At 37.2% G+C, this 22,865-nt stretch overlaps 1 protein-coding gene across 3 annotated transcripts; it reads left to right on the top strand.

The window, feature by feature from the left end:
- Nucleotides 1-845: 845 nt before the first annotated feature.
- Nucleotides 846-16,197, top strand: LOC18430126 (ABC transporter B family member 11). 3 transcript variants are annotated; one of them, XM_088859678.1, is made up of 11 exons: nt 846-1,616; nt 5,920-5,974; nt 6,112-6,287; nt 6,663-6,888; nt 8,048-8,282; nt 8,454-8,979; nt 9,747-10,020; nt 10,965-11,875; nt 13,053-13,319; nt 13,648-13,911; nt 14,866-16,197. In XM_088859678.1, the coding sequence occupies exons 1-11, from the start codon at nt 1,290-1,292 to the stop codon at nt 15,502-15,504; spliced, it is 3,900 nt and encodes a 1,299-aa protein (XP_088715804.1). In that variant the 5' UTR covers nt 846-1,289; the 3' UTR covers nt 15,505-16,197. The 3 variants fall into 3 exon arrangements, with proteins under 3 accessions (XP_088715804.1, XP_088715805.1, XP_088715806.1); XM_088859679.1 differs by having other exon boundaries at nt 1,541-1,616; nt 5,895-5,974; XM_088859680.1 differs by lacking the exon at nt 846-1,616 and adding an exon at nt 5,365-5,782.
- The last annotated feature ends 6,668 nt before the right edge of the window (nt 16,198-22,865 follow it).

Genomic DNA, 22,865 nt, shown 5'->3' with positions numbered 1-22,865 from the left:
AAGCCAAAGCCAAAGCCAAATGGCATGTTTTATCTGACAGTTAACTAGTTCATGGTTCCAAACCAAAAACATAACGTTAAAATAATTAAGAAGGTACTTGATTAAGTTAAATTTATTGATAAATTAATTGATTTCACCACCTTAATACCTCTTCTTTGAAATGATTTAAAATAATAAATTGCATTGATAACGTAAGTGCATAGGTCATAGGTTACGTGATTCTATATGATCCAATTCATTGAGGTTGGGATCATGCTGTATCCTACACAGCTCATAGACATTATAAATGTGACTAGATGATGACATTAGAAGGTGGATGTCCTCGCGGTGTACCATATATACACCATGGCTATATGCACATGTGGTGCTAGGTCTACTTTTCTTGCGTTGTGATACTTGAATATCATGCTCATAGAGTTGGCAAATGGGCCAGGCGGCCCGGTCTAGAAAATTCCGGGCCACGTCCACATATTTTTGCCCGATGCTGAGGCCCAGTTCCGGCCTTGGTTTTTTTTCGTTTTGGCCATATTTAAAATTTTTTATTAAGCCCGGCCCCAACTGGACCATGGTTCCTTGGGTCGGGCTTGGCCCGGGTAGGACATTTTTTTTGAGATTAGTTAATAGCTTGAAGAGGTTACTCCTGAGGTCCTAAAATTTATCTTGGGTCTTACCTGAAGAAGTAAATGGACATTATGCTTTCACAACAGTATAAATCTCTAATGATAAAGAAGTAAAATATACAAATCTCAGTTCTAAAATATACCAACTGAATTCTACAATCATTTTATTTATTTGATTGGTGATACTGTGTACTCATTGTAGGAATTTGAATATTGGAAAATGATATAAATTACTCAATTGAGCTTGTTTTGTGGAATAGGACATAGGGAAAGTACATGACAGGTAGTGTTTTTTATTAAGTTATTTATTGAATCGTCCACGCTTGGGTTGCAAGAGTGAAGCTTCTAACCAATGCAAAGCTGGTTCAGAACCTTAGGAAGTGGAGAGAAATTGTTGACCTGCTGCAGTCAAGAGGGGGAGGGAGAAAGCTAGTCTAGGAGAGAGGAACTGCAAAAATAGGTTAACCCCATGAGAGAGAGAGAGAAAGATAGTTAGAGAGACAAGGGCAAAAAGCTGGCCTACAAGAGAGGAACTGCAAATACAGATAAACCTCAAATGAGAGAGAGGTGGGGAGGCTAAAATCTGGTCTAGAAGAGAGGAATTGAAGATATAGATATACACCATAAGAGAGAGAGAGAGAGAGAGAGAGAGAGAGAGAGAGAGAGAGAATGGCTGAACAAAATGGATCGGAGCTCGTCGCTCCTCCGAGCAGTGCACCAGTGACAGAAGCTGTAACAGACTCCGGAGTGGCGATAAAACATGTCGGAGATCCTGAGAAGAGAGAAGAGGAAAGAGGAGTTATATACAAAAGCGTGCCTTACTACAAACTATTCTCCTTTGCTGATAGCAAAGATGCAGTTTTGATGGTGGTGGGATCAATTGCAGCAATTGGGAGTGGACTATCCATGCCAGTCATGACTATACTGTTTGGTAAAATGGTGAACTCATTTGGGCAGACTCAGGATATCACTAAGGTGGTCCATGTGGTGTCAAAGGTTAGCACCCTTACCTTTAATGTTAAAACTCAAATCATATTATTAGGTAACAATAAATTAATTTCCTTTCTCTATGGGCAAATAGCAAGATCATCTCTTGTTGGGTACAGAGAACAGTGAAAATTTTGCTCCCTCCGAAATATATACTGTCCAAAAGGGGTGCAAATGGGTGGGGCTAGGTCTACGGGGCTTAAACGCACAGCCCGAAAAGACCGGGTTTGGGCCCCATCATAGAACCTGATTTGGATGTCATTATTCAAAGGCTGGACATGTCTTTTTATGGGCGTGGCCCAGGCACCCGATAGGACCCACCGGTCCAGCCCAGGCCCGCCCACTTACCTGCTATCTAAGAACGATTGAGGTAGAGATGCAAAGAAGTGGGAATGGTCAAATGTGCCGGCAAAGTAGAATCCAATGGTTTTAGATGCTTATCTTTGACCATGGAGCATGGTGAGTAATATGCTCTCAAAGTGAGCCTTAATACAAGTTTTCTAAGAATTTAAGATCTATATGTCTAATGAATGATTTATAGTTCGGACTCTGGATGTGCCCCCGGAGCATAATCTAATTACGGCAGCATTTCAGATATGGAAAATTGTTTCATACGGCGAGGACGCATTTCTACATTCGTGGTCCCCGACGTATAAATCATCTATTTTAAAGATGGATGCAAATAGGTGGTCCATCTAAAAACAATTGAAAATAATAGTCCAAATGTTTTCTTATTATAATTATTATTTTAAATTTTTTTAAATTTATTTATTTTTTCATATTCATCATCTCCATGTTAAAGATTATGTGTCCTTAAAAATTAAGTAAAAAATCCAGGTCGAAAATAGAGTTTCAAGAGGTGACTCATTTATATATGGACTCATAGTTGTTAGTGACTTCTTTGTATGTTGCTTTTTGACATTTTTATGTCCCTTAGATAGTGATCCATTTGAAATTTACAGTCTAAATGCTTTCTTATATTGTTTTTTTGATATTTTTATTTGGATAAAGGCCGTTGTTGTATGAGTAAAATTATCATCATCAGAGCTTTATCCCAACTATTTGGAGTCGGCTATACAAATCATTTTCGGCATTTCAAAAAATGAGTGAGAAAAATAAAGGTTGAGAATATTCATTTTTATCCAAATGATAGAAGTCAAATAATGATTTACAGGCAAACAAGTGGTAAGATAATAGAAGATCTAAATTCATTTGTTATGAGAATTTATCATTACATTATGATCCATATTACTATAGAGAGAAAATATATGTTTTATACGACAGCTGTAAGATCAATTTTGCTTTATGGGATGGAATGTTAGGCGGTCAAATAATAACATTCTTATAAAATGAATGTAGCGAAGATGATGATGTTGAGATGGATGAGTGGTAAGACAAAAAAGATAGAATGAATCCAATTGAAAAAATTTAGGAGTGATACAAATAGGCAATAAGATGAAAGATCGTAGACTTAGGTGGGCGGCTATATGTGACGCATACCTAGTATAAAGCATCTTAAGAGGTACGTGTTAGTTCAAGGAGAATACTAAAAAAATACAAGAGGTAGGTCCAAAAAGATATGGTTGGAAGTAGTGAGAAAATATATAAGGACTTATAACTTCATTTAAGGTATTAACCTTAATACAGCATAATGGTGGACCATGATTCATGTAATTGACCCCTATTAATAGACCATGATTCACATAATCAATAGATTTTATGGCATGATGGTTTGAAGTAGATACTCCTAAAATGCCAACTTAATATTATTCATAGGAAAAATATTAAATTTCAGATAATACTATGCATTGTCAATCAGTTGATCAAAATGCTTTGCGTATAACTTAAATTACTATCTATTTTAGGTGACAATGCGCACACGCACATATACCCATATAAAGTCTAGTTGACACCAACTTGACCCAACCCTCCAAATTGAACCCAGACTTCGGCTAAGGTCGATGGACATAGGAGCCGCCTTTCATGCAACTTGTTTCCCACTCGGGTAAAGTTGGGAAGAAAGAAGGGTTGTAAAAATCAATGAACTGGTGTGGATTTTCCTCCCTATGTATCGCAGTCGAATTGTTGGATTGATGATCTAGATTAATTCGAATTGGTGATCTAAATAAATAAAAAATAAAAAATAAAATAAAATGAAAGCTAAAACATGAATTTATAGGGTGGGGATTTAAAAAGATATAAAAAATTACCATAAGTTTTTTTTTTAAAAAAAAAAAAAAAAAAGAAGAAAAAAGAGGAAAAGAAAAAGAGGTTATAGGGGTAACCAGGAAGGACCGCACAAATACTTTTTTGAAAACAGTTCGATCCTAGTGAATTTCTAATCCCGATCAATAATACTCGATCTAATTCGCCAGGTGTTTGTCAGAAAATGAGGCAATGTAGACCCGCCCGATTGCCTAGTTGCCACATATTTTACTTATAATTTTTCATTTTTTTTAATTTTTTAATCTTTTATTTTACCCACAGTTGCCACATATTTTACTTATAATTTTTTATTTTAGCGAGGGTTTAAAAAAACGCAGAGTCGAGTCGGACTCACCCTGCTTGACTCGATAATCGCCACAGAACGAGCCGGTTCCACATATAAAACGGGAACCGCCCGTGTTTAGAGAGAATTGGGCGGTTTTGAATAGTAAAATGTCACCACACCGACATGGACACGCGCAACAAAATCACGTGCTACATATCATGTATAAGGTTGCCCCAATGTTTCCACGCGTATGCCTTATTTCATATTACATAGGTATTTATATAGTAAAGTTGAATACCTATCATTCGATATGAGATAATTCTCAAACATCATTAAATGAAAACGGAATTTAAATATATTCTGTTAATCATCAACTTTATGATCACATGCGGCGAGGCGGCGTGATGGTTATGACCTCTGCTATTTCCTTTGATGTCCCAAAGTTGAATCCCCTTGGGCGTTACATTTTTTTTCTATAGTAATTTTTGTTGTATATAGTGGTATAAATATTTTTGTAAATAATATAAAAAAAATAAAAAAATGAAAAAATAAAAAAGTTAATTTTGTATATAGCAGTTAATTTTTGTTGTATATAGTGGTATAATTATTTTTGTAAATAATATGAAAGGCATAAAAAAATAAAAAATAAAATCATGTAATGTACGCATTTTATTAATTTTTACATTGATAACCAAATCTTTTATTTTATTTATTAATTTTTACATTATAAATCATGTAATGTACTATTTTTCTTACAGTTATCAATAATACATTTTAAATTAGATAAAATAACATATTTTATTATTATTTGTCTGACAAAATAATTCGAAAATGTAAACTAATAATTATAATTTCAGTATATAATATTATAATTAGTTAGGTCGTAATAATTTTGGATTATAGTTAGTTATGCTGTAATAATTTGGATTTTTTTAGCGGATTAGGGTTTTTTGCCAAAATGATATTTTAATGGCCATTCTTTCATTGATTTAGTCTACTATTTATAATAGTCTATGTATAATTATATATTTTATCCATGATAATTATATGATTTTTTTTTATGCGATGTAAATTTAATGGTTAACATAAGTTTATACAGGAAAAGAACATCTCAATATTCATAAATTGATGAAAAAAATGAAAGTTAATAATATAGTACCCTCATTTCTTATCGGATTCCTAAAAGATAATATTTATAACGAATTTTAATACTTATTTTGAAATTTTTTTTAAAACTTAATCCGACTGATTTAGTTAATTTCTGATCCAAATTGCTGATTCACCGATCCAAATAGATTTTTGAGATGTCCCCATCCAAGTGACCGATCAGCTTTTTAAACTACTCGTTTTACCCAAAAGAGTCTATCTCATCGCCGATCCAACTATACGGGCGATTTCCAGTACGGCCGCTTCACACAACCAATCCGGTTTAAACTCGGGAAGTGGAGAGTAAATTGTTCTTTATTTCTCCTTGATTCCATTCCCGCCTCCTCTCTCTAAAACCCGCTCTTTTACCCATTGCCGTCTGCAACATGGCGCACAGGGCAAGTGGACTCTCTCTTTCTCTTTCTCTATTTGCACAAGAGGGCTGGAAACTATAGAGGATTCCCACCTCTTTTGTAAATAGTGTGGAGGGGTTTGAGGTTTTAAACGAAGAAGATAGCATTTGCAGTTTTTCGTTTATGTGATTTTACTAGTCTCTCGCTTTGTTCATTCTCAGAACTTGCACAAGAGAGAGAGAGAGAGAGAGGGCATTTAAATCCTTTTTTCAGTCTTAGGATGAAATTTGTGTTTAGTTTTGAAGGTTGATATGCCGTTCAGGTGGCTCTGCAATTCGTTTATTTGGCTATGGGAACCAGCGTTGCTTCATTTTTCCGTAAGTTCACATTCCTTGAGGTCTCACTGTCATGCTCTCTCTCTCTCTCAATGTATCTTTGATTTTTCTCTTACAGTGATGGAAAGTGATGGTTTATCTCATCTCTCTCTCACTCTGTCTCTCTTTTTTCGTTGCAGAGGTTTCTTGCTGGATGATCACTGGAGAAAGGCAGGCTGCAAGAATAAGGAGCCTATACTTGAAAGCCATATTGAGGCAGGATATGGCGTTCTTTGATATGGAGACTTCCACTGGAGAAGTGATTTCCAGAATGTCAAGTGACACATCTCTCATCCAAGATGCCATGGGTGAGAAGGTATCCTCCCAGTTTTGCTGTTTCCTTGAGTTCAAATCCTTGGCAAGCTCAGTTCAAGTATCTATTTTTGTTCTATTTTGATTAGCAATCAATATCGACCCATATAAAGTAGGTAGTCTTCCACATTTCAAATAATTTTGCAATGTATGAATGGGAAAGTATACAACAAGACATCATTTTGCATGCTAAATGATGTCACTATTATATTTTGATTGGTGATCTCCAGTTGACCTACCCTGTCATAAAGCATATCAAAGTTTCAATGGGTGGTCTATAATGTCTAGAAACAACAACCTTAAATCTACAGTCTGCACTATCCCTGTAAATAAATGAGTTCAAGACACTAATATACTCTGCTCTGTTATCTTTTTTCAGGTGGCCAAGTTCATTCAACTGCTTTCCACATTCATCGGTGGATTTGTAGTAGCATTTTTTCAAGGATGGCTCCTTGCCGTTGTGATGTTATCTTCTATTCCTCTTTTAGCTGTTTGTGGTGCATTTTTGGGAGTGACCATTTCGAAAATGTCATCACGTGGACAAGCGGCTTACACTGAGGCTGGGATTGTAGTAGATCAAACCATTAGTTCAATCAAAACTGTAGGTATTTGTGCATGATAAGAGAATTTAGATTGAAACAGTAGTGCATCTTCCCTTTCGTTTTTTATGGTACAGAAATTATTACCATTCAACTCAATGATCAAGATTTCCTTATTGGGAAACTAAGCTGCCATTCCTTTTCATGTTGAAACAACTTATCTGACAGTAGTACCCAAGGCCTGTGTATATTGATAAATTTCCTCACAATTCTCATCTCTCCATCCTCTAGGTGGTATAAATAGCGATGCTGTTTTGTGTTCTTCTACATGATCTATCAGAACATAAATATCCAGAAATGACGAGAACACCCTATTTCCCTCTTGTATTTTGATACTCTCTTTTCTATGTGATTTGCACCAAAATAGGCAATAATATTATTGAATCTCTAAAACTATTTATATATCATTGACTTTTAATGTACCTCATTATCGAGAATGACTTGAAATCATTTAGTCAATACGTAATCACCAACATGAATGAATCTACAGTTTCTGAATTATGCTTTGTTTCTTTAAAAAATTTGAGGAGTGATATAAAGTAAATAGATCATTGGGATTCTCTATCAAACAGATTTTTTTTCTAAAATGATAGTAGTTGCCATTATTTCAAAAAATTCTAAAATGATAGTCTAAATTCACTTTCTTGTGTTGCATTTATGAGTGTGTTGTACCTTATCCTTTATTATGTATCACCAATTGTTTGTTCTTTGTGGCTAAATCATTTCTGCACAGTGGTTTCTAAGTAAGAACATCATGCATTCCTTGCAATCCTGCTGGTGTTGTGGAAATAATATCGATTGCTTGTCCAAAGAAAGTTTATGGATTTGCAGCTGGTCTCATAGTCTTTAGTGTTGGATCTATCGTTGGAGGAATCAACTTTTTGTTTAATCTCTTGGTTGGCTTTGGTCCCTTTAGCCCACCAAAGTGAATAAAAAGTTTATATAACAATTAAACTAATAAATAAAATATAGCTTATTGTTTACTTATTGATTAAAAAATGGAAAAGCCATTGAGCACCGAACTACTAATACAAATTTTTTGATTTCCTTGTAGTTGTGCTTTTTACCCTGTTGAAGCATTGGGATTAGTATTTGCCTGTTTCTTTTATCCTTTTAGTTTTATTTCTACTTTCTTGGGATTGAATTATTATTTTTGTCCAGGTAGCATCCTTTACAGGGGAGAAGCAGGCTGTAGAAAAGTATAACATCTTGCTAAGGGAGGCTTACATCGCTGTTGTTCAAGAAGGTTTTGTGGCGGGAGTAGGGTTCGGTGCCGTTTTGTTTTTCATATTTTGCACTTATGCATTAGCGCTATGGTATGGCTCCAAATTGATACTGGAAAAAGGCTACACTGGTGGTCAAGTCATCAATGTTATAATGGCAATCTTGGCTGGTGGATTGTGAGTTTGATCCCATAACAATGAAAACCAAAGTTTGAAAGTTCATTAATTATGAGTATTTCAGTTTGTTGTTGTCGATTCTCCAAAATTTTATTGGACTTTGTGTATGTGTGTACGAGAGAGATCTGTGGTCACCTTATTTGACCAATTGACATGCTATACTGTGTGTAGGTCGATAGGCCAGGCATCCCCATGCATGAGTGCATTTGTGGCTGGTCAAGCAGCAGCACACAAAATGCTCGAGACTATCAAAAGAAAGCCAGTAATTGATGCATATGATGCAAGTGGCATGAAACTAGATAGTATCAAGGGGGGTATAGAGTTTAAGGACGTGCATTTTTGCTACCCTGCGAGACCTGATGCACCTATTTTTTCTGGATTTTCACTTTGGGTACCGAGTGGAAGTACAATGGCATTAGTTGGAGAGAGTGGTAGTGGGAAATCAACGGTAGTAAGCTTGATTGAGCGATTTTATGATCCAGATGCTGGTGAGCTGCTTATTGATGGTGTCAACCTGAAGCATCTACAATTGAGATGGATTAGAGATAAGATTGGGCTGGTAAGCCAGGAACCAGTACTCTTCGCTTCTAGCATAAGAGAAAATATTGCCTATGGGAAGAATGATGCGACTACAGAAGAAATAATGGCTGCAATCAAGCTTGCAAATGCTTCAAAATTCATTGAAAATATGCCTCAGGTATAATTCTTGCAATACTCTATTGGTTTCTTGAACTCAAACAAATTCCGCATACACTAGCAAATCAATTCTGAGACATGCTGTAACTGTGTGCATGTGCCTGTGTGTGTATGTGTGCGTGTTTTTCCCTCTCTCCAATCTCGCCTATTTACACAAACACTCACAAACACCAAAGGAAAATGGTTGGAGACTGTGTGCAGGAAGGTTCCGACTTTTGGAATACATTAATTCCAGTATCAGTATGTGGAGAGATTTATTGAGAAGGCAGAACCCAGCATTATTTATTATTTCAACTCGGAACTTGTAAGGCAAACTCGGTAACACACGAAAGAGCATGTTACGCAATTAGAAGTTTAGTACCGATTTCTGGGAAGAGCGGCAAAGGCCAGAGTGCTAAGTCTGTGATGCACGAAAGTGAAGGGTTAAATTGCTGATCTGCATGACAGCCTCTTCTAGTTGCACTTCTATAAGAAAATACTACGTAGGACATCTTATTGGAATAATACTGTTTATAAATAAAAATTATCAATGAAGATGAAGCTCTTTGAAAGTTAGAAAGTTTATGAGAATATTTCGCGATGGGGTAGAAAGATGCTACCAATATACCTAACATATTATTATTCCCTCATGTGGTTTGCTCATATTTTTTTGTGCCCATCCCATATGCAGGCATGGATCATACAAATATACAATGCTTTCATGATCCCCATTTAACAGAGAATAGAATTTCCTGCTGCTGATGTAAAAATTGTATGGTTCATTTGTAGGGAATTGACACCATGGTGGGGGAGCGTGGGACGCAGTTATCAGGAGGTCAAAAGCAAAGAGTTGCCATTGCAAGGGCAATTCTGAAAAATCCAAGCATTTTGCTTCTTGATGAAGCCACAAGTGCCCTTGATGCAGGGTCAGAGCGTGTAGTTCAGGAGGCACTTGATCAGATCATGGTCGATCGCACCACAGTGGTCATTGCTCATCGGCTTGCTACAGTGAGAAATGCTGATACAATTGGTGTACTTGTTCGAGGTTCAATTGTCGAAAAAGGTAAGCCTCTGTTTCATTTTGTTGATTTCCTTTTCATATATTATACAATTGGTGTACTTGTTCGAGGTTCAATTGTCGAAAAAGGTAAGCCTCAGTTTCATTTTGTTGATTTCCTTTTCATATAAGTTTTTGAGTGTAGGCTTATATTTTCATTCGTTACTGTTATCTATCTTAGGATGTCTAAATTTTTCCGGAGAACCAACAAACAAAAGTTAGTTATTTACTTGATTTTTTTTTTTTTTGGGTACATTAGTGGTGGAATTTAACTTGGACATAGAAAGAAAAGAGGCATTTAGATCAGCCAAATCATCTCTTTAAAGTGTAGTTTTGACTTACTTTCCCTTCCCATTACGGTCCCCTTGGAATGAAACTGGAAAATTTTCTGAAGGCTGGTGAAAACCTGTTATGCGCTATGCTGTGCAACACACTATAGAAGTGTATTATATATGCATATCTTTTTTCGAGGTAAATCAATGGAAAAAGGGTCCCATACCTGTTTTACATTGATAATAAATTAACAAAAAACATAAAGTAGTTGGATGGAGGTTTGAACCAAATTGATAGCCAACCAAACCAAATGCATGAACAATTTTGGAACATCGAAACTTTTGGGGAAAAATCAGCTGGTACCTGGAAAACCTGCATATATGATGTAGGTGGTGCAAAAACTTGAAATATGCGGACAGTAACTGTACCCTCCAATCTTGTTATTCTCTTGGCATGAAAATTTCTACCTTCGATCAGTACTTCGAGTACTAGACAAATTTGAATAATATTTTTTCTGCCCTTTCCTTTAATGTGTATTGAACACTAGACCAGCGGTAAGATAACTCTTCAAATGCATGTTCTATGCAGGTGTTCCAGAAATCTTCCTGGTTTTTTCCATTATTTTTTAGTGATCCATGCAAAGATATCTGATCCTTGTCATGTTGCTGAGTTATCAGGTTCTCATTCGGACTTGCTCAAGAATCAAGAGGGTGCCTACAGCCAACTCCTACGTTTGCAAGAAGTTAATAAAGGCGAACAAGAAGAACATCACCACACAGAAGAAGCTCATGAAAAGCCGGACGTAGTATCTGAAGCCTCTCAATCATCGAGCCGAAGGCTATCTTTCAATAAGTCGTTGAGCCAGAGGCTATCTTTTAGGCTATCAGTGAGCGCAAGGTTCTCTTTCAGGCAATCATCTAGCAGCCCCCGATCTCTACCGGTCCCCAATATTCAAGAAACTACTTTTCCCGAATCTGGCGTCATCTTGCCGGAATCCGGTGACCACCCAACTGATGTCTCGCTGGCCCGACTTGCTCGACTCAACAAGCCCGAGATCCTAGTTTTGTTTTTTGGTGCTTTGGCAGCGAGCATCCATGGAGTCATACTCCCAGTGTTTGGGCTTCTCATTGGGAGCATAATCCAAGCATTCTTCGAGCCCCCACGCAAGCTCAAGGATGAGGCCTCCTTTTGGTCTCTGATGTTTGTAGGGCTTGGTGTTGTGGCTTTCTTGGTGGGTCCAATGAATAGGGGTTTATTTGCAGTGGCTGGAGGGAAGCTTATAAGGCGAGTTAGAGCTATGGCTTTCGAGGCAGTGTTGAGGCAAGAGATGGGGTGGTTCGATGAGGTTGGGAATACGAGTGCAGAAGTTGGGTCAAGGCTTGCGGCAGATGCAGCAGGTGTGCGGGCTTTGGTGGGTGACACCCTTGCACTGATTGTACAGAATTCGGCAACTGCAGTTGCTGGGATAGTAATAGCCTTTGTGGCCAATTGGCAGCTGGCTCTTCTCATCCTTGCTTTGCTACCCCTCGTGGGTCTCCAGGGGTGGACTCAGATGAGGTTCATGAAGGGCTTCAGTGCTAATGCCAAGGTTTTCTCTTTCTCTCACCCTCTTGCATATGAAAACCATCTAGGAGATGATAATTGTGTCTTCTTTTGTGCTTTTGTGTCTAAGAGCCCATGTTTCATGTGTATTTTTGGAAATGTGATTTAACAATGTAATGACAATTTGGATATAGGCATGGCTACGATGTGTATTTATGTAAATTTTCACATGTTTTCCAAATGAAAAAACTTTGCTTTGGCCTAATATTTATGGCTGTTTGGGTCCTTGTTAATTAATTTCCAGGATAATCTTCCCTGAAATGAGGAAACTTTTCAACAATTGATGCCCAAATTGGGGGAGAAATCTTCCTATCATCTCTGTTTTTACCTCATTGTTGGGAAAAAAAGATCTTTTAACTAAACAGGTGAAAATTTTATACTCTGTAAAGAAATCTGCTTCACCCCATATCATCTCTTTTCCCAACAAACCCTCTGCCTCCCCCCACCCCCCCTCAATTCCCCTGAACTCTCAATCATCTCTCATCTTGGAAGTTCTTTTGCGACATGTTAACTCTCTCTCCTTGGAATTTTCAAGATATCTTTTTCCAGGAAGCCAAATAGGTTCCTGGGGCAAATTTTTTTGGAGGTAGAGGATAACCTGGGGGGTTTTGAACAATGATAGCTTGTGTTCTTTTGTTTCTCGTGATTTCAAGATTATTGGTATTTGTAAACATGGAATGGATATTTTGATAATTTAAGAAAAGTTTATATCACAGTCCTCACTTCTGCAGGAAGATAGGATGTTAGAACTTAAATCATATTTTTGGGAACTATTTCGGATTGCAATAAGCCTACGTTGTTCCAAGAGACCCACTTATCCAAAATCAACTGTATTACGTCTCTCAAAGAAAGTCATCGGACTTTCTAAACATAGTAATTTTTCATCCTTTATTTTCTCTTAACGAATTGTGCCTATTATACCCAATTTTTGTCTTGCACGGTTACTTTTGAAATGAAAAATCAACTTAATCTTTTTCTGTATGACACGAAAGGCCATCTTCTTTGAAGAAAATTTCAACTTGACAAGGTAAAGGTAATTTTCAAAATAGCACATGTCAAAGTAGCTGTGTACATCCTTGATGGAGAAATGCGATGCAAATATGCAATAGTTACAATTGGCCATGTATTCCTTTTAAATATTAAATCTGGTTCTGTGGGTTCAGGCAAAATATGAGGAAGCGAGTCGGGTGGCGAGTGATGCTGTTGGTAGCATAAGAACAGTTGCTTCTTTCTGTGCTGAAGAGAAGGTAATGGATCTATTCACCAAGAAATGTGAAGGTCCTGTGAAGGCTGGCATTAAGCAAGGACTGATAAGTGGGATTGGTTTTGGAATGTCATTCCTACTACTGTATTGCACATATGCTATTAGTTTCTATGTTGGAGCTCGGCTTGTTAAGGATTCAAAGACAACATTTGCAAACGTTTTTAAGGTGTGTACCAAATTTGACTCTTCCTCTGATTTAAGTTTTACCCAGATTATTTCATTTCCATATTTGCGAGATGGAAAAGAGGAAGGGGGCGGGGCACCAGCTACTTAATTTGCACGATGCTTGTGCAAAATGTTGTGTGTCATGATCCTGCACACGTCACATGCATGTAGCAATTCAAAATGCAATTATTTTGTTGATTTTGCGTACATGTGGTTGACATTTGGTTAACATGAGGGGCAAGTTGTGGAAAGTATATTGGGATAGCAATTGACTTTGTTTTCTTATATGTTTTATTTAATCGAGATGGTTCATTATTCATGTGTTACAGGTGTTCTTTGCACTGACCATGACAGCCATTGGGGTGTCTAATTCGAGCTCCTTGGCGCCAGATGCTACAAAGGCTAAGGTCTCTGCCGCTTCCATATTTGCCATTCTCGATAGGAAATCAAAGATAGATTCTGCTGATGATTCAGGCACAACACTGCCTGTTGTGAAGGGAGATATCGAGTTTGATCATGTTAGCTTCAAGTACCCATCACGGCCCAGTGTCCAAATCTTCCAAGAACTTTGCCTGACTATAGAATCTGGCAAGGTAAGAATTTGCAACTTACATCCTGCTCAATTGTTGTTATTGGTCATATTATTTGTGATGATCTAAACCTAATTGGCGTTCTCATAATTCAAAATTCTTTAACTTTGTTTTTCCAATATAAGAGGGTTATGTAGATATTTTTACTGCATACGACCTTTAAACGTTGAAGTTTTTTGTTGTAACAACTTTTTGTATTTGCTTCAAATTACATTTACTTCATGTTGTACTTTAATATGGGAAAGCTTTCTATGTTCTCCCTACAACAAGTTTTATGTTCCCCTTTTTCTAACCCTTCATTTTTGAATGGAGGGCTAAGATTGCCCCAATCACAATGTCCCATCTCTACACTGTTTTATTTTTAATTTTTTTTCTATAAACTGTTGACACACCAAATTTTGGACGTCCATTCCTATATTAAACTTGCACCAACGAAAAATATAAAAAAAATATTTTCAATAAAATAAAATGACCAAAATACCCCTGAAGGTTTCAAGGTGTATTTTGGTCATTATTTTTTATCGAAAAATTATTGTTAATATTTTTTATAGGTGCGTCCCAATGAGAAGATGGCACACACCAAATTTCATATTCAAAAAAATTGTATTAAAAAAACTAAAAAGAAAATACTTTGAGATGTTGGATCTAAGATCAAACGGTGAGCGGCTCTCTTGATAAAAAATGGACGGCTGGATGGTAGGGGAAATATGGAACTTCTATGTTGTAGGGGGACATAGAAAGCTTTCCCTTTTAATATATGATCAGTTATTTTGTGCTCGTGAAGTTGTGGACTATGAACAGAAATAGTGGAAATAGACAAATTTATTTCCTTAGGAAGAACTTGTTCGTTTGGTGTGTATGTTTGAGAGAGAGAGAGAGAGAGATGCCGTTTCTTCATCAATTCACCAGACTCTTAACTGCTTACTGTTGTGTCCGCCACCATCTCTCCATGTACAGACAGTTGCCGTTGTTGGGGAAAGTGGAAGTGGGAAATCAACCATGATCGCGCTACTTGAAAGGTTTTATGACCCTGATTCGGGCCGCATCCTCCTTGATGGTGTCGAGATCCGGCAGCTTAACCTCAAGTGGCTTAGACAACAAATAGGCCTTGTAAGCCAAGAGCCTGTCCTCTTCAATAATACGATCCGAGCCAACATTGCTTATGGTAAGGACGTGGAGGCCTCAGAAGCCCAACTAATCAAGGCTTCAGAAGATGCCAATGGGCACACCTTCATATCAAGCCTTCCTCAAGGTTATGATACTCGTGTGGGTGACAGAGATGCTCAACTTTCAGGTGGGCAAAAGCAAAGGGTAGCCATTGCTCGTGCAATTCTACGGGACCCGAAGATCTTGCTTTTAGATGAGGCCACGAGTGCTCTTGATGTGGAGGCCGAGAGCGTGGTTCAAGAGGCTCTTGATCGGGTGATGGTCGGGCGCACCACCATTGTGGTGGCGCACAGGTTGTCTACAATTAAGGGTGCAGATTTGATTGTTGTGGTGAAGAATGGTGTGGTTGCAGAGAAGGGGAGGCATGAGGAGCTGATGGGGGTGAAGGATGGGGCTTATGCTTCCCTGGTGGCTCTCCATGTCAGCTAAGTTTGCTGCCAAGTGTTTCTGCTATGCCTTGGTTAATGCATTTCACAGGAAGGGTTTGCAGCTATTTTTGGATAATTAAGACTGCAGCATACACCTGACAAACTGTATGCTATATGTAACCTCAAACATTTATTTAGGGAGCAATGATTTCATACAACGGTTGCATCATATTATAATGCAATGACACTTATAGAAAACCATGTTTACGTTACTTGTATGATCCAAATTTGGCACACACTCTTTCTTCATCTCAATTATCAATCCCTCAAAAAAAATGTTTCAATTTGAACCCTAGATATGGTCAAAATGAGTCCTTTCCAAAAACGAATCTAGACCATTCATTTGATGAATTTCAAGATCTTAGTTTTTATGAACTCAAAATCATTTTTTTCTTTTTTTATCATTATTCATCTCATGATAATAAAATCATCCAAAAAGATTGGAAATGAAAAAATCCTTCTAAGGTCTAGATCTAAGCATCTTACCAAAATAAACGGCTTATGTTAATTGGGCTAAAAAAATACTTTTTAGGTTACGTTTTCAAATTATTTTTTTTTTGTGATTATTCATTAGAATGAAAAGAGTGTATATTTCAAAATTTGGATCAAACAAAAGGCCATAACATGGTTTTTGAAGGTTGTTGCATTATATTATGATGCAACCGTGACACGAAATCTGCTCTAATTTAGGTGAGTTCTTATTTGGGTGAGTTCTTATTTAGGTGAGTTGATATGTTTTTCAAGTCACTTACACAAAGGAGTGGTTAGGGCCGGCAATGGGTCTGGGTCTCAAAGTGTGTTCCAAGGGCTTGGCCTAGGTGTGGGCCATGGCTGGGCCTATCAGGCTAGACCCTTTGTTTCTTTATTTTTGTTTATTTTTATTTTTCTGTGAGTGTATTAGGCCTTTGCCAGCCTGGACGGGGCTAGGGCCTCTTCAGCCTGGTCTCTGTCGGGTCAGGTTGGGCTTGGGCTGGCCCTGTGAGGACCAGGGCTGGCTTGACTTGTTGCTAGCTAGCTCTAAGAATGGCCCCATCCCAACCATCTATCGTCATCAATGAACGAATAGTTCACGTTTCGTGTGGCATACATACATATTGTAGTAGACAATCTCATATGATCATGGTAATTATATGGTCACGAGGACCGTCACGATCCAATTAGTGGTTGCATATTGATTGGGCTGAACCCACCAAAAAGTGTGTGCGAATTGCCCTCCGCCATCCAACCCATTGGCTGGATGTTGATGGCTCGATGGCCTTTATAACTAGACTGTTACCATAATTGTCTGCTAAAAGACTGTCCAAAGGTGAAATACACATTAATACAAATGGAAAGTCCTCTTGAGGTCAATTGCTATAGCGTTGACAACACCCCCAACAACTATTTTAAGTGAATTAGCACTATAATTTTTGCATACAGTTTTTGACCCAGGATGACCATTTCCAAACAAAAAAAAAAAGGCAAAAAAGATTTGTGCTGATAAAACTATAGATTTTATCAATATTATAGAAATTTATAAATTTCCAGTGTGATGCATAAAAAAATTTTCCTTTGTGAAAAGCGGAACAACTCCTTATAAATAAATCAAGGGAAACACATCAAAATACATTAATTTATAAACTTTTTAGCGTTTTAGCTACTTTCTACTATTTCAATTCACGATCGTTGATTGAACTTTTGAAATTAAATCAAAATACATTTGGTAAAATGTTAAAACAATACAGTTCTCATATGTATTTTTATAAATTTCCTATAAAACGGTTGAACTTTGGGTAGTTCCTACTTCTCAAAAGGGCTATGAATATTTGGCACAACACGAGGCCGTGTCTATTACTACTTCCTGAGAAAAGGGGAGAATAAAATAAAGCCAGAGGGACAAAACAAGTCCTAGCATAAGATGCATGTGCCATTTACGACATTATTCTTACACTTCAAAGCTAATAATATCCAAAGGCTGGTGAAATATTGGTTCCATTTTGTTGATAGGACTGCAACATATCAGTTACTTTGAGGAACTAAAAGAAGGGAATAAAGTAAGGCCAAGCGGGCCCACACATAAGATTTGCAGTTACTTTGAGGACCTAAAAGAAGGGCATAAAGTAAAGCCAAGCGGCCCACACATAAGACTTGTGGGACCATTTACAAACCCATTGAAGTTTTTGACACTTCAATGCTCACAATATCCAAAGGCAAATTGGTCCCATGTTGTGTTTTGGGGTATTACAGCACATCTTATTTCTTGCTTTGAAGCTTTACTTTTGAGCTTTTCCACAAAAGCAAAGGATTTCATTCACATTTGGTAGACGCTTGAAGGGTGTGCAAGCACCTTTGCAATAGTTGAGATTAAATTAAAGTTGATCTAACAAATTGATTTCTGACATAATACTTTCATAATATCCAAAGGCAAATTGGTCCCATGTTGTGTTTTGGGGTATTACAGCACATCTTATTTCTTGCTTTGAAGCTTTACTTTTGAGCTTTTCCACAAAAGCAAAGGATTTCATTCACATTTGGTAGACGCTTGAAGGGTGTGCAAGCACCTTTGCAATAGTTGAGATTAAATTAAAGTTGATCTAACAAATTGATTTCTGACATAATACTTTCATAATATCCAAAGGCAAATTGGTCCCATGTTGTGTTTTGGGGTATTACAGCACATCTTATTTCTTGCTTTGAAGCTTTACTTTTGAGCTTTTCCACAAAAGCAAAGGATTTCATTCACATTTGGTAGACGCTTGAAGGGTGTGCAAGCACCTTTGCAATAGTTGAGATTAAATTAAAGTTGATCTAACAAATTGATTTCTGATATAATACTTTCATGAAAACTGAATGTCCATTCATCTTTATAGGCAATACTATAAGAATATAAAAAATAATTCAAATAAAAAACTGACCTTATACCTCTGAAACATTCAGGGATAATTCGATCGATTTTTTATTTGAATTATTTTCAAGGGTTTTTTGGTTAGTATTTTATTCAAGTTAATTTTTTATTGCTTGTGGCCTTATTGGATACATAAGAGCCCCCAATTTTCATGCGAATAAGATATGGGAAAAAAAAAATCGCTCTGTGGCCCTCAAATAGGCCCAGATGCAATCTAAATCGTTGAAAGGTGTATGTGCGTCCTCTTGAGTGTTTGTGTACCCTTCAAATATCATGTGAACTCTATACCATCCCTTAAAAAAGAAGAGGGTAGCTAAAAGTCCCATGTTGTAAAAAGTGCACCCATATTAGCATTTACAAAAGGGATTGTCTACAAAGATACTATTTATCTTTTGTACATTGATGCCATAATCGTTATCACTCATTATATGTCAAATTGGATGGTTTGGGGTGAGTCATGAAGTTTGAGAATTTTACTTTTGTAAGTTTGTGTCTATTCAATGACACATCTTACAACCACCCATTTTAAAATTTAAGGTATAAAAATGATTGTGACCACCATGTTGAAAAGAAAAATAACCTCTTTATGGACGATCCCTTTACAAAATTACTCATGTTTTTTATACTATAGAGCTAAGAATATCAATGAGGCAAGTGAAATAGGTTTCTGCCCGAGGCAAATGTGAGCCACCCATATCCCACAACTAAGTTTAGTGGCAAGCAAGGGATTTGAATATTAGCTTAGGACTTGATGGGAATGAAACTCTGGAATTCTCACAATGGCACTTGCCCCTTTGATTATACGTGAGCGGTCACCTTCTCCCATGTTTGGGGCTTCAGGGGCATTTATTTAAGACCAAGTTTGCCACTATTCCTTGATGTCATTTTCTCCATTGCCTACTGTCGCAAAAGTGGAACTGCCTTACATGTACAAAATGATAACAAAACGCGGTCAGATGTTTAGAGTGAGGGAAATCTACCGAGAGATAAATGGGACAGGGAGAGAGAGAGAGGGAGAGATTTACAGTTAGGTAGAGGCTTGGCAATGGGGAGAGAGAGGGGAGAGACTTATAGAAATTAGGAAAAAAATTGGGGCTTTTAAGCCCTATCCACTCAATTTAAAAGAAGCCTAAACAATGATTCAATCTTGCAAACATCGACTGAGGATAAAATCATAAAAAATATATGAAACTAATAAGCGGGACCTCCGTATACTTTGGGACCAAACCATAATAACAATTTAAAAAAACGGTATGGACGTAATTTTCCCTACATATTTTATGTGTGGGTTGATTTGCAGTGTAGCCATACCCGAAACTCTATGCTTTGATGGATGGAGGACCAAAGACACTCCTAAACACTTAATAAAGAACTTGGATATGGAGCTTCTTGAAAGCCTCAAATTTAATAAAAAACATCGATATAGAGCTCCTTGAAAGCCTCAAATTTGGTCATTCCACCATCTCTTGAAATGGACGGCAAATATCAGAATTTAGAGGAGTTTGAGGTGGAGTAGTTTTTGGGCCAAATCTGCTTTTCTTAGAAGTTGAATTGAAGTGTTAGAGAATGATTTGGAGCAATTAGGCTGCACCAAACCGTTTTTCATTATCTTTTGCCAATATAATTAGTTTTGATCATTATGTTTCAAAATTTTAGGAGTAGGTCCTTGGTAATTTTATTAAGAAAATTTTTTTTAGAATTTTAACCTTCAACTCTTCAAATAATTATGAAGATATTAACGTATTTATACTAGAATAGGAGCGTTGAAACTAAATCTAAATGATGAAGGATCTATGTTTCAGGCTGTTGGATAAGTGTTTCGCTTTTGGGATTCGCTCTCAGTCCAATATGAAAGCTTCTAGCCAAGCAAGCCTCTACCAATGATGCAAATTAGGAGCATACAAAAAAGTAAAAGAAGCAATTTGAGGAAAGGAAAAGGGTACCATATTAAAAGTAATTAAGTTTTTGGTGCTGCCTATTTTAGTATTTTGTATGTGTTTTTCAAAAGGTGGTTCTTTAAGTTATTTGGACAATATGTAACGCTGTTGATAAGTTTCTTTTAAAAATTTAGTCTAACATTAGTGGGAGCAAGAGCAGATCCCAAATAATTGGATAAGGCTCAGACGAGATAATGATTAGTGGGAACAAGAACATAGGCTTTGAGAGTGAGGTATTTTCATGGACTTTTAAGAGATGCAGACTTGGAGAATTTTTGTGTGCTTTCAGTTTGTATGCAATAAAATGAACCATTCATTACACATGCGGTGAAGTGAGATAACGTTCGATTATCCCACGTACATTTGGCGCTGCCCTATCTGTCAAATATCTTATCGTTTGTCAGTGCTGGCAAATGCATGTCAACCATTGTAAACTACTGGGGCCAATGCATGCTTTTTCTTTTGACAAGATTACGAAGCTTTATTTGGCCGGTGCATGGACCGACCGATGCCTGCCGTCCCCTTTTGAATCAACGTATGCATGTCATCGCTCTCTGAACTGATCAATGCATGTCTTCCATCTGCTATTTCCCTCTGCATGAGAGGCTTATAAAAGGAATGTGTTTACTACTCAATTATGAGAAGTTTTAGAAACCAAATTTACTCTCTTCACCCTCTTCAAATCCATCTCTTCTTAGCTATTCTAAGTGAAGGTGCTTCATTTGTTGATTGTATTATGGGGATAACCTTGCCAAGGCCCTGTACATAGTGGAGAAATCCATGTAAGAGGCATTGATTAACACAAAGTTGACAACCTTGTAACTTGCCTCCAATATGGAAAAGCACAATATTTGTGTTGATTGTATAAAAGACAATCTGAAGCTCCACATTTGCCAAATTCACCACCAAAGGATTCGGGGCAATTTTTGAGCTCCGAATCAAACAGTCAACAGGAAATGCAAAAAGGCTAATTTTGGAGGTTTTTTTTAGGTAGCTCATCCAAACAAAGAGGTTGAACATGGTGGAGTCAAATCACGATTTTGGCGTTATAGCAATGAGGGAAATGTGACGGAGCTGCAATTCATCTCAATCATCTGTGTTGGGCCATCTCCAGTGGAAATCAGTTTCGAGCAAATATCAAGTCTCATATGATCATTAGGATCTGGGATCAGACTTGAAGGGTTAAGGTGCTGAAGATTACAACACTACGCCCCAAGGCAAATCCTACCAATGAACTGCCCATAACAGAGTCAATATTTTCATTTCTCAAGGAAAAGTATAAGATGAGCACACTGCAATTTAACAGTACTTCACTCTCCCAAGCCGTCTAATGTGAAATGTGGTGGCTTCAAGTTCCATTGAAAACTCTTGAGGGACTTCGAATTGAGGAATGATGCACCACCAGCAGTCACATTCCATATCCGATGGTTTGAAAGAAGCTGCTGCAACTATTCCTTGATGTCATTTTCTCCATGGAAACCACGAAAGATGAGTTTCATGGCGGTGACTTCACCGATCAAGCACATCACATCTCCTTGAGGCCCTGGCCGTCATCCTTGCATCCGCATTCTACTGTTTGTATTTGTACATCCTCTGCTGCCCAGTGGTGGTGATGATGCCCCTCATCAACCATTGGTGCTTTACACGAGCAATACGCCACTTGCCGAGTTGTTCAAGACCTGCTTCAGCTTTGTAATCATCCTCACCTTTCTTCAGACATTCTATACGACGCTTCACTTTCACATGGGTACTCCTCTCTTTACCTCCCTACCCGACCCATTATGATCATGCATTCTATCTTTAATTTCGGAAAATATGCAGAAACTTTTATAAATTCATCAACAAGTTAATATTAATCAGGGGTAGTGATCTAATGCAACGTTTATCATATTATAGTATAATGCAACCATACTTTTAGAAAACCATATTTGTGAATCTAATTTGTACCCCATATATTGTCAAAATGTGTCCTCTCTAACGATGAATCTAGACTGTCTATTTGATAAATTTCAAGATCTAGGCTTTTATGAATTTCAAAAAAATCCTTCTCCAAATACACAAATGGTGGGAGTAATGAAGAATCTCAGACAGGGAAGAAGACTGCATTGTTTCTTTGAGAGGAATAAAAGCCTGCCGGTGGAAATATTGAAACTATATTATAAAGATGAAAATATAATTTAAGGCTATCACAAACATTTTTAATATTGAAACTACATTTCTCGATACTATTTAAAGGTAGGCGCTAATTTGATTCTTTAGAGCCTAGGCTCTATACAAACGACATCCATATTTAAATACATGGACTTGGTGTACATTATTTTACTAACTCCCTCTTTGATTTTATTTATTTATTTTTTTAACAAGAGCACATAATTTTATTGATATAAATGAATTAGAACTCTCTCGAGCCGGTGAGAACCTAGTCAGATCAATGACTTTTTTACTCAGATTGGTAACCCACTTGTTTCGATTCAAACCAGATAAACGGGGCTATCCGATCCACTTTTTAAACAACTGAAAAAACTAGGAACAAGTGTGGGT

Source organism: Amborella trichopoda, chromosome 2, assembly GCF_054954075.1.
Source record: "Amborella trichopoda isolate Santa Cruz 75 chromosome 2, AtrichopodaSantaCruz75HAP2 v2.0, whole genome shotgun sequence".
In the NCBI taxonomy this organism is placed as follows: Eukaryota; Viridiplantae; Streptophyta; class Magnoliopsida; order Amborellales; family Amborellaceae; genus Amborella; species Amborella trichopoda.
Note: the sequence above shows the minus strand (reverse complement) of the source record. Positions and strands in the feature narration are given on the sequence as shown.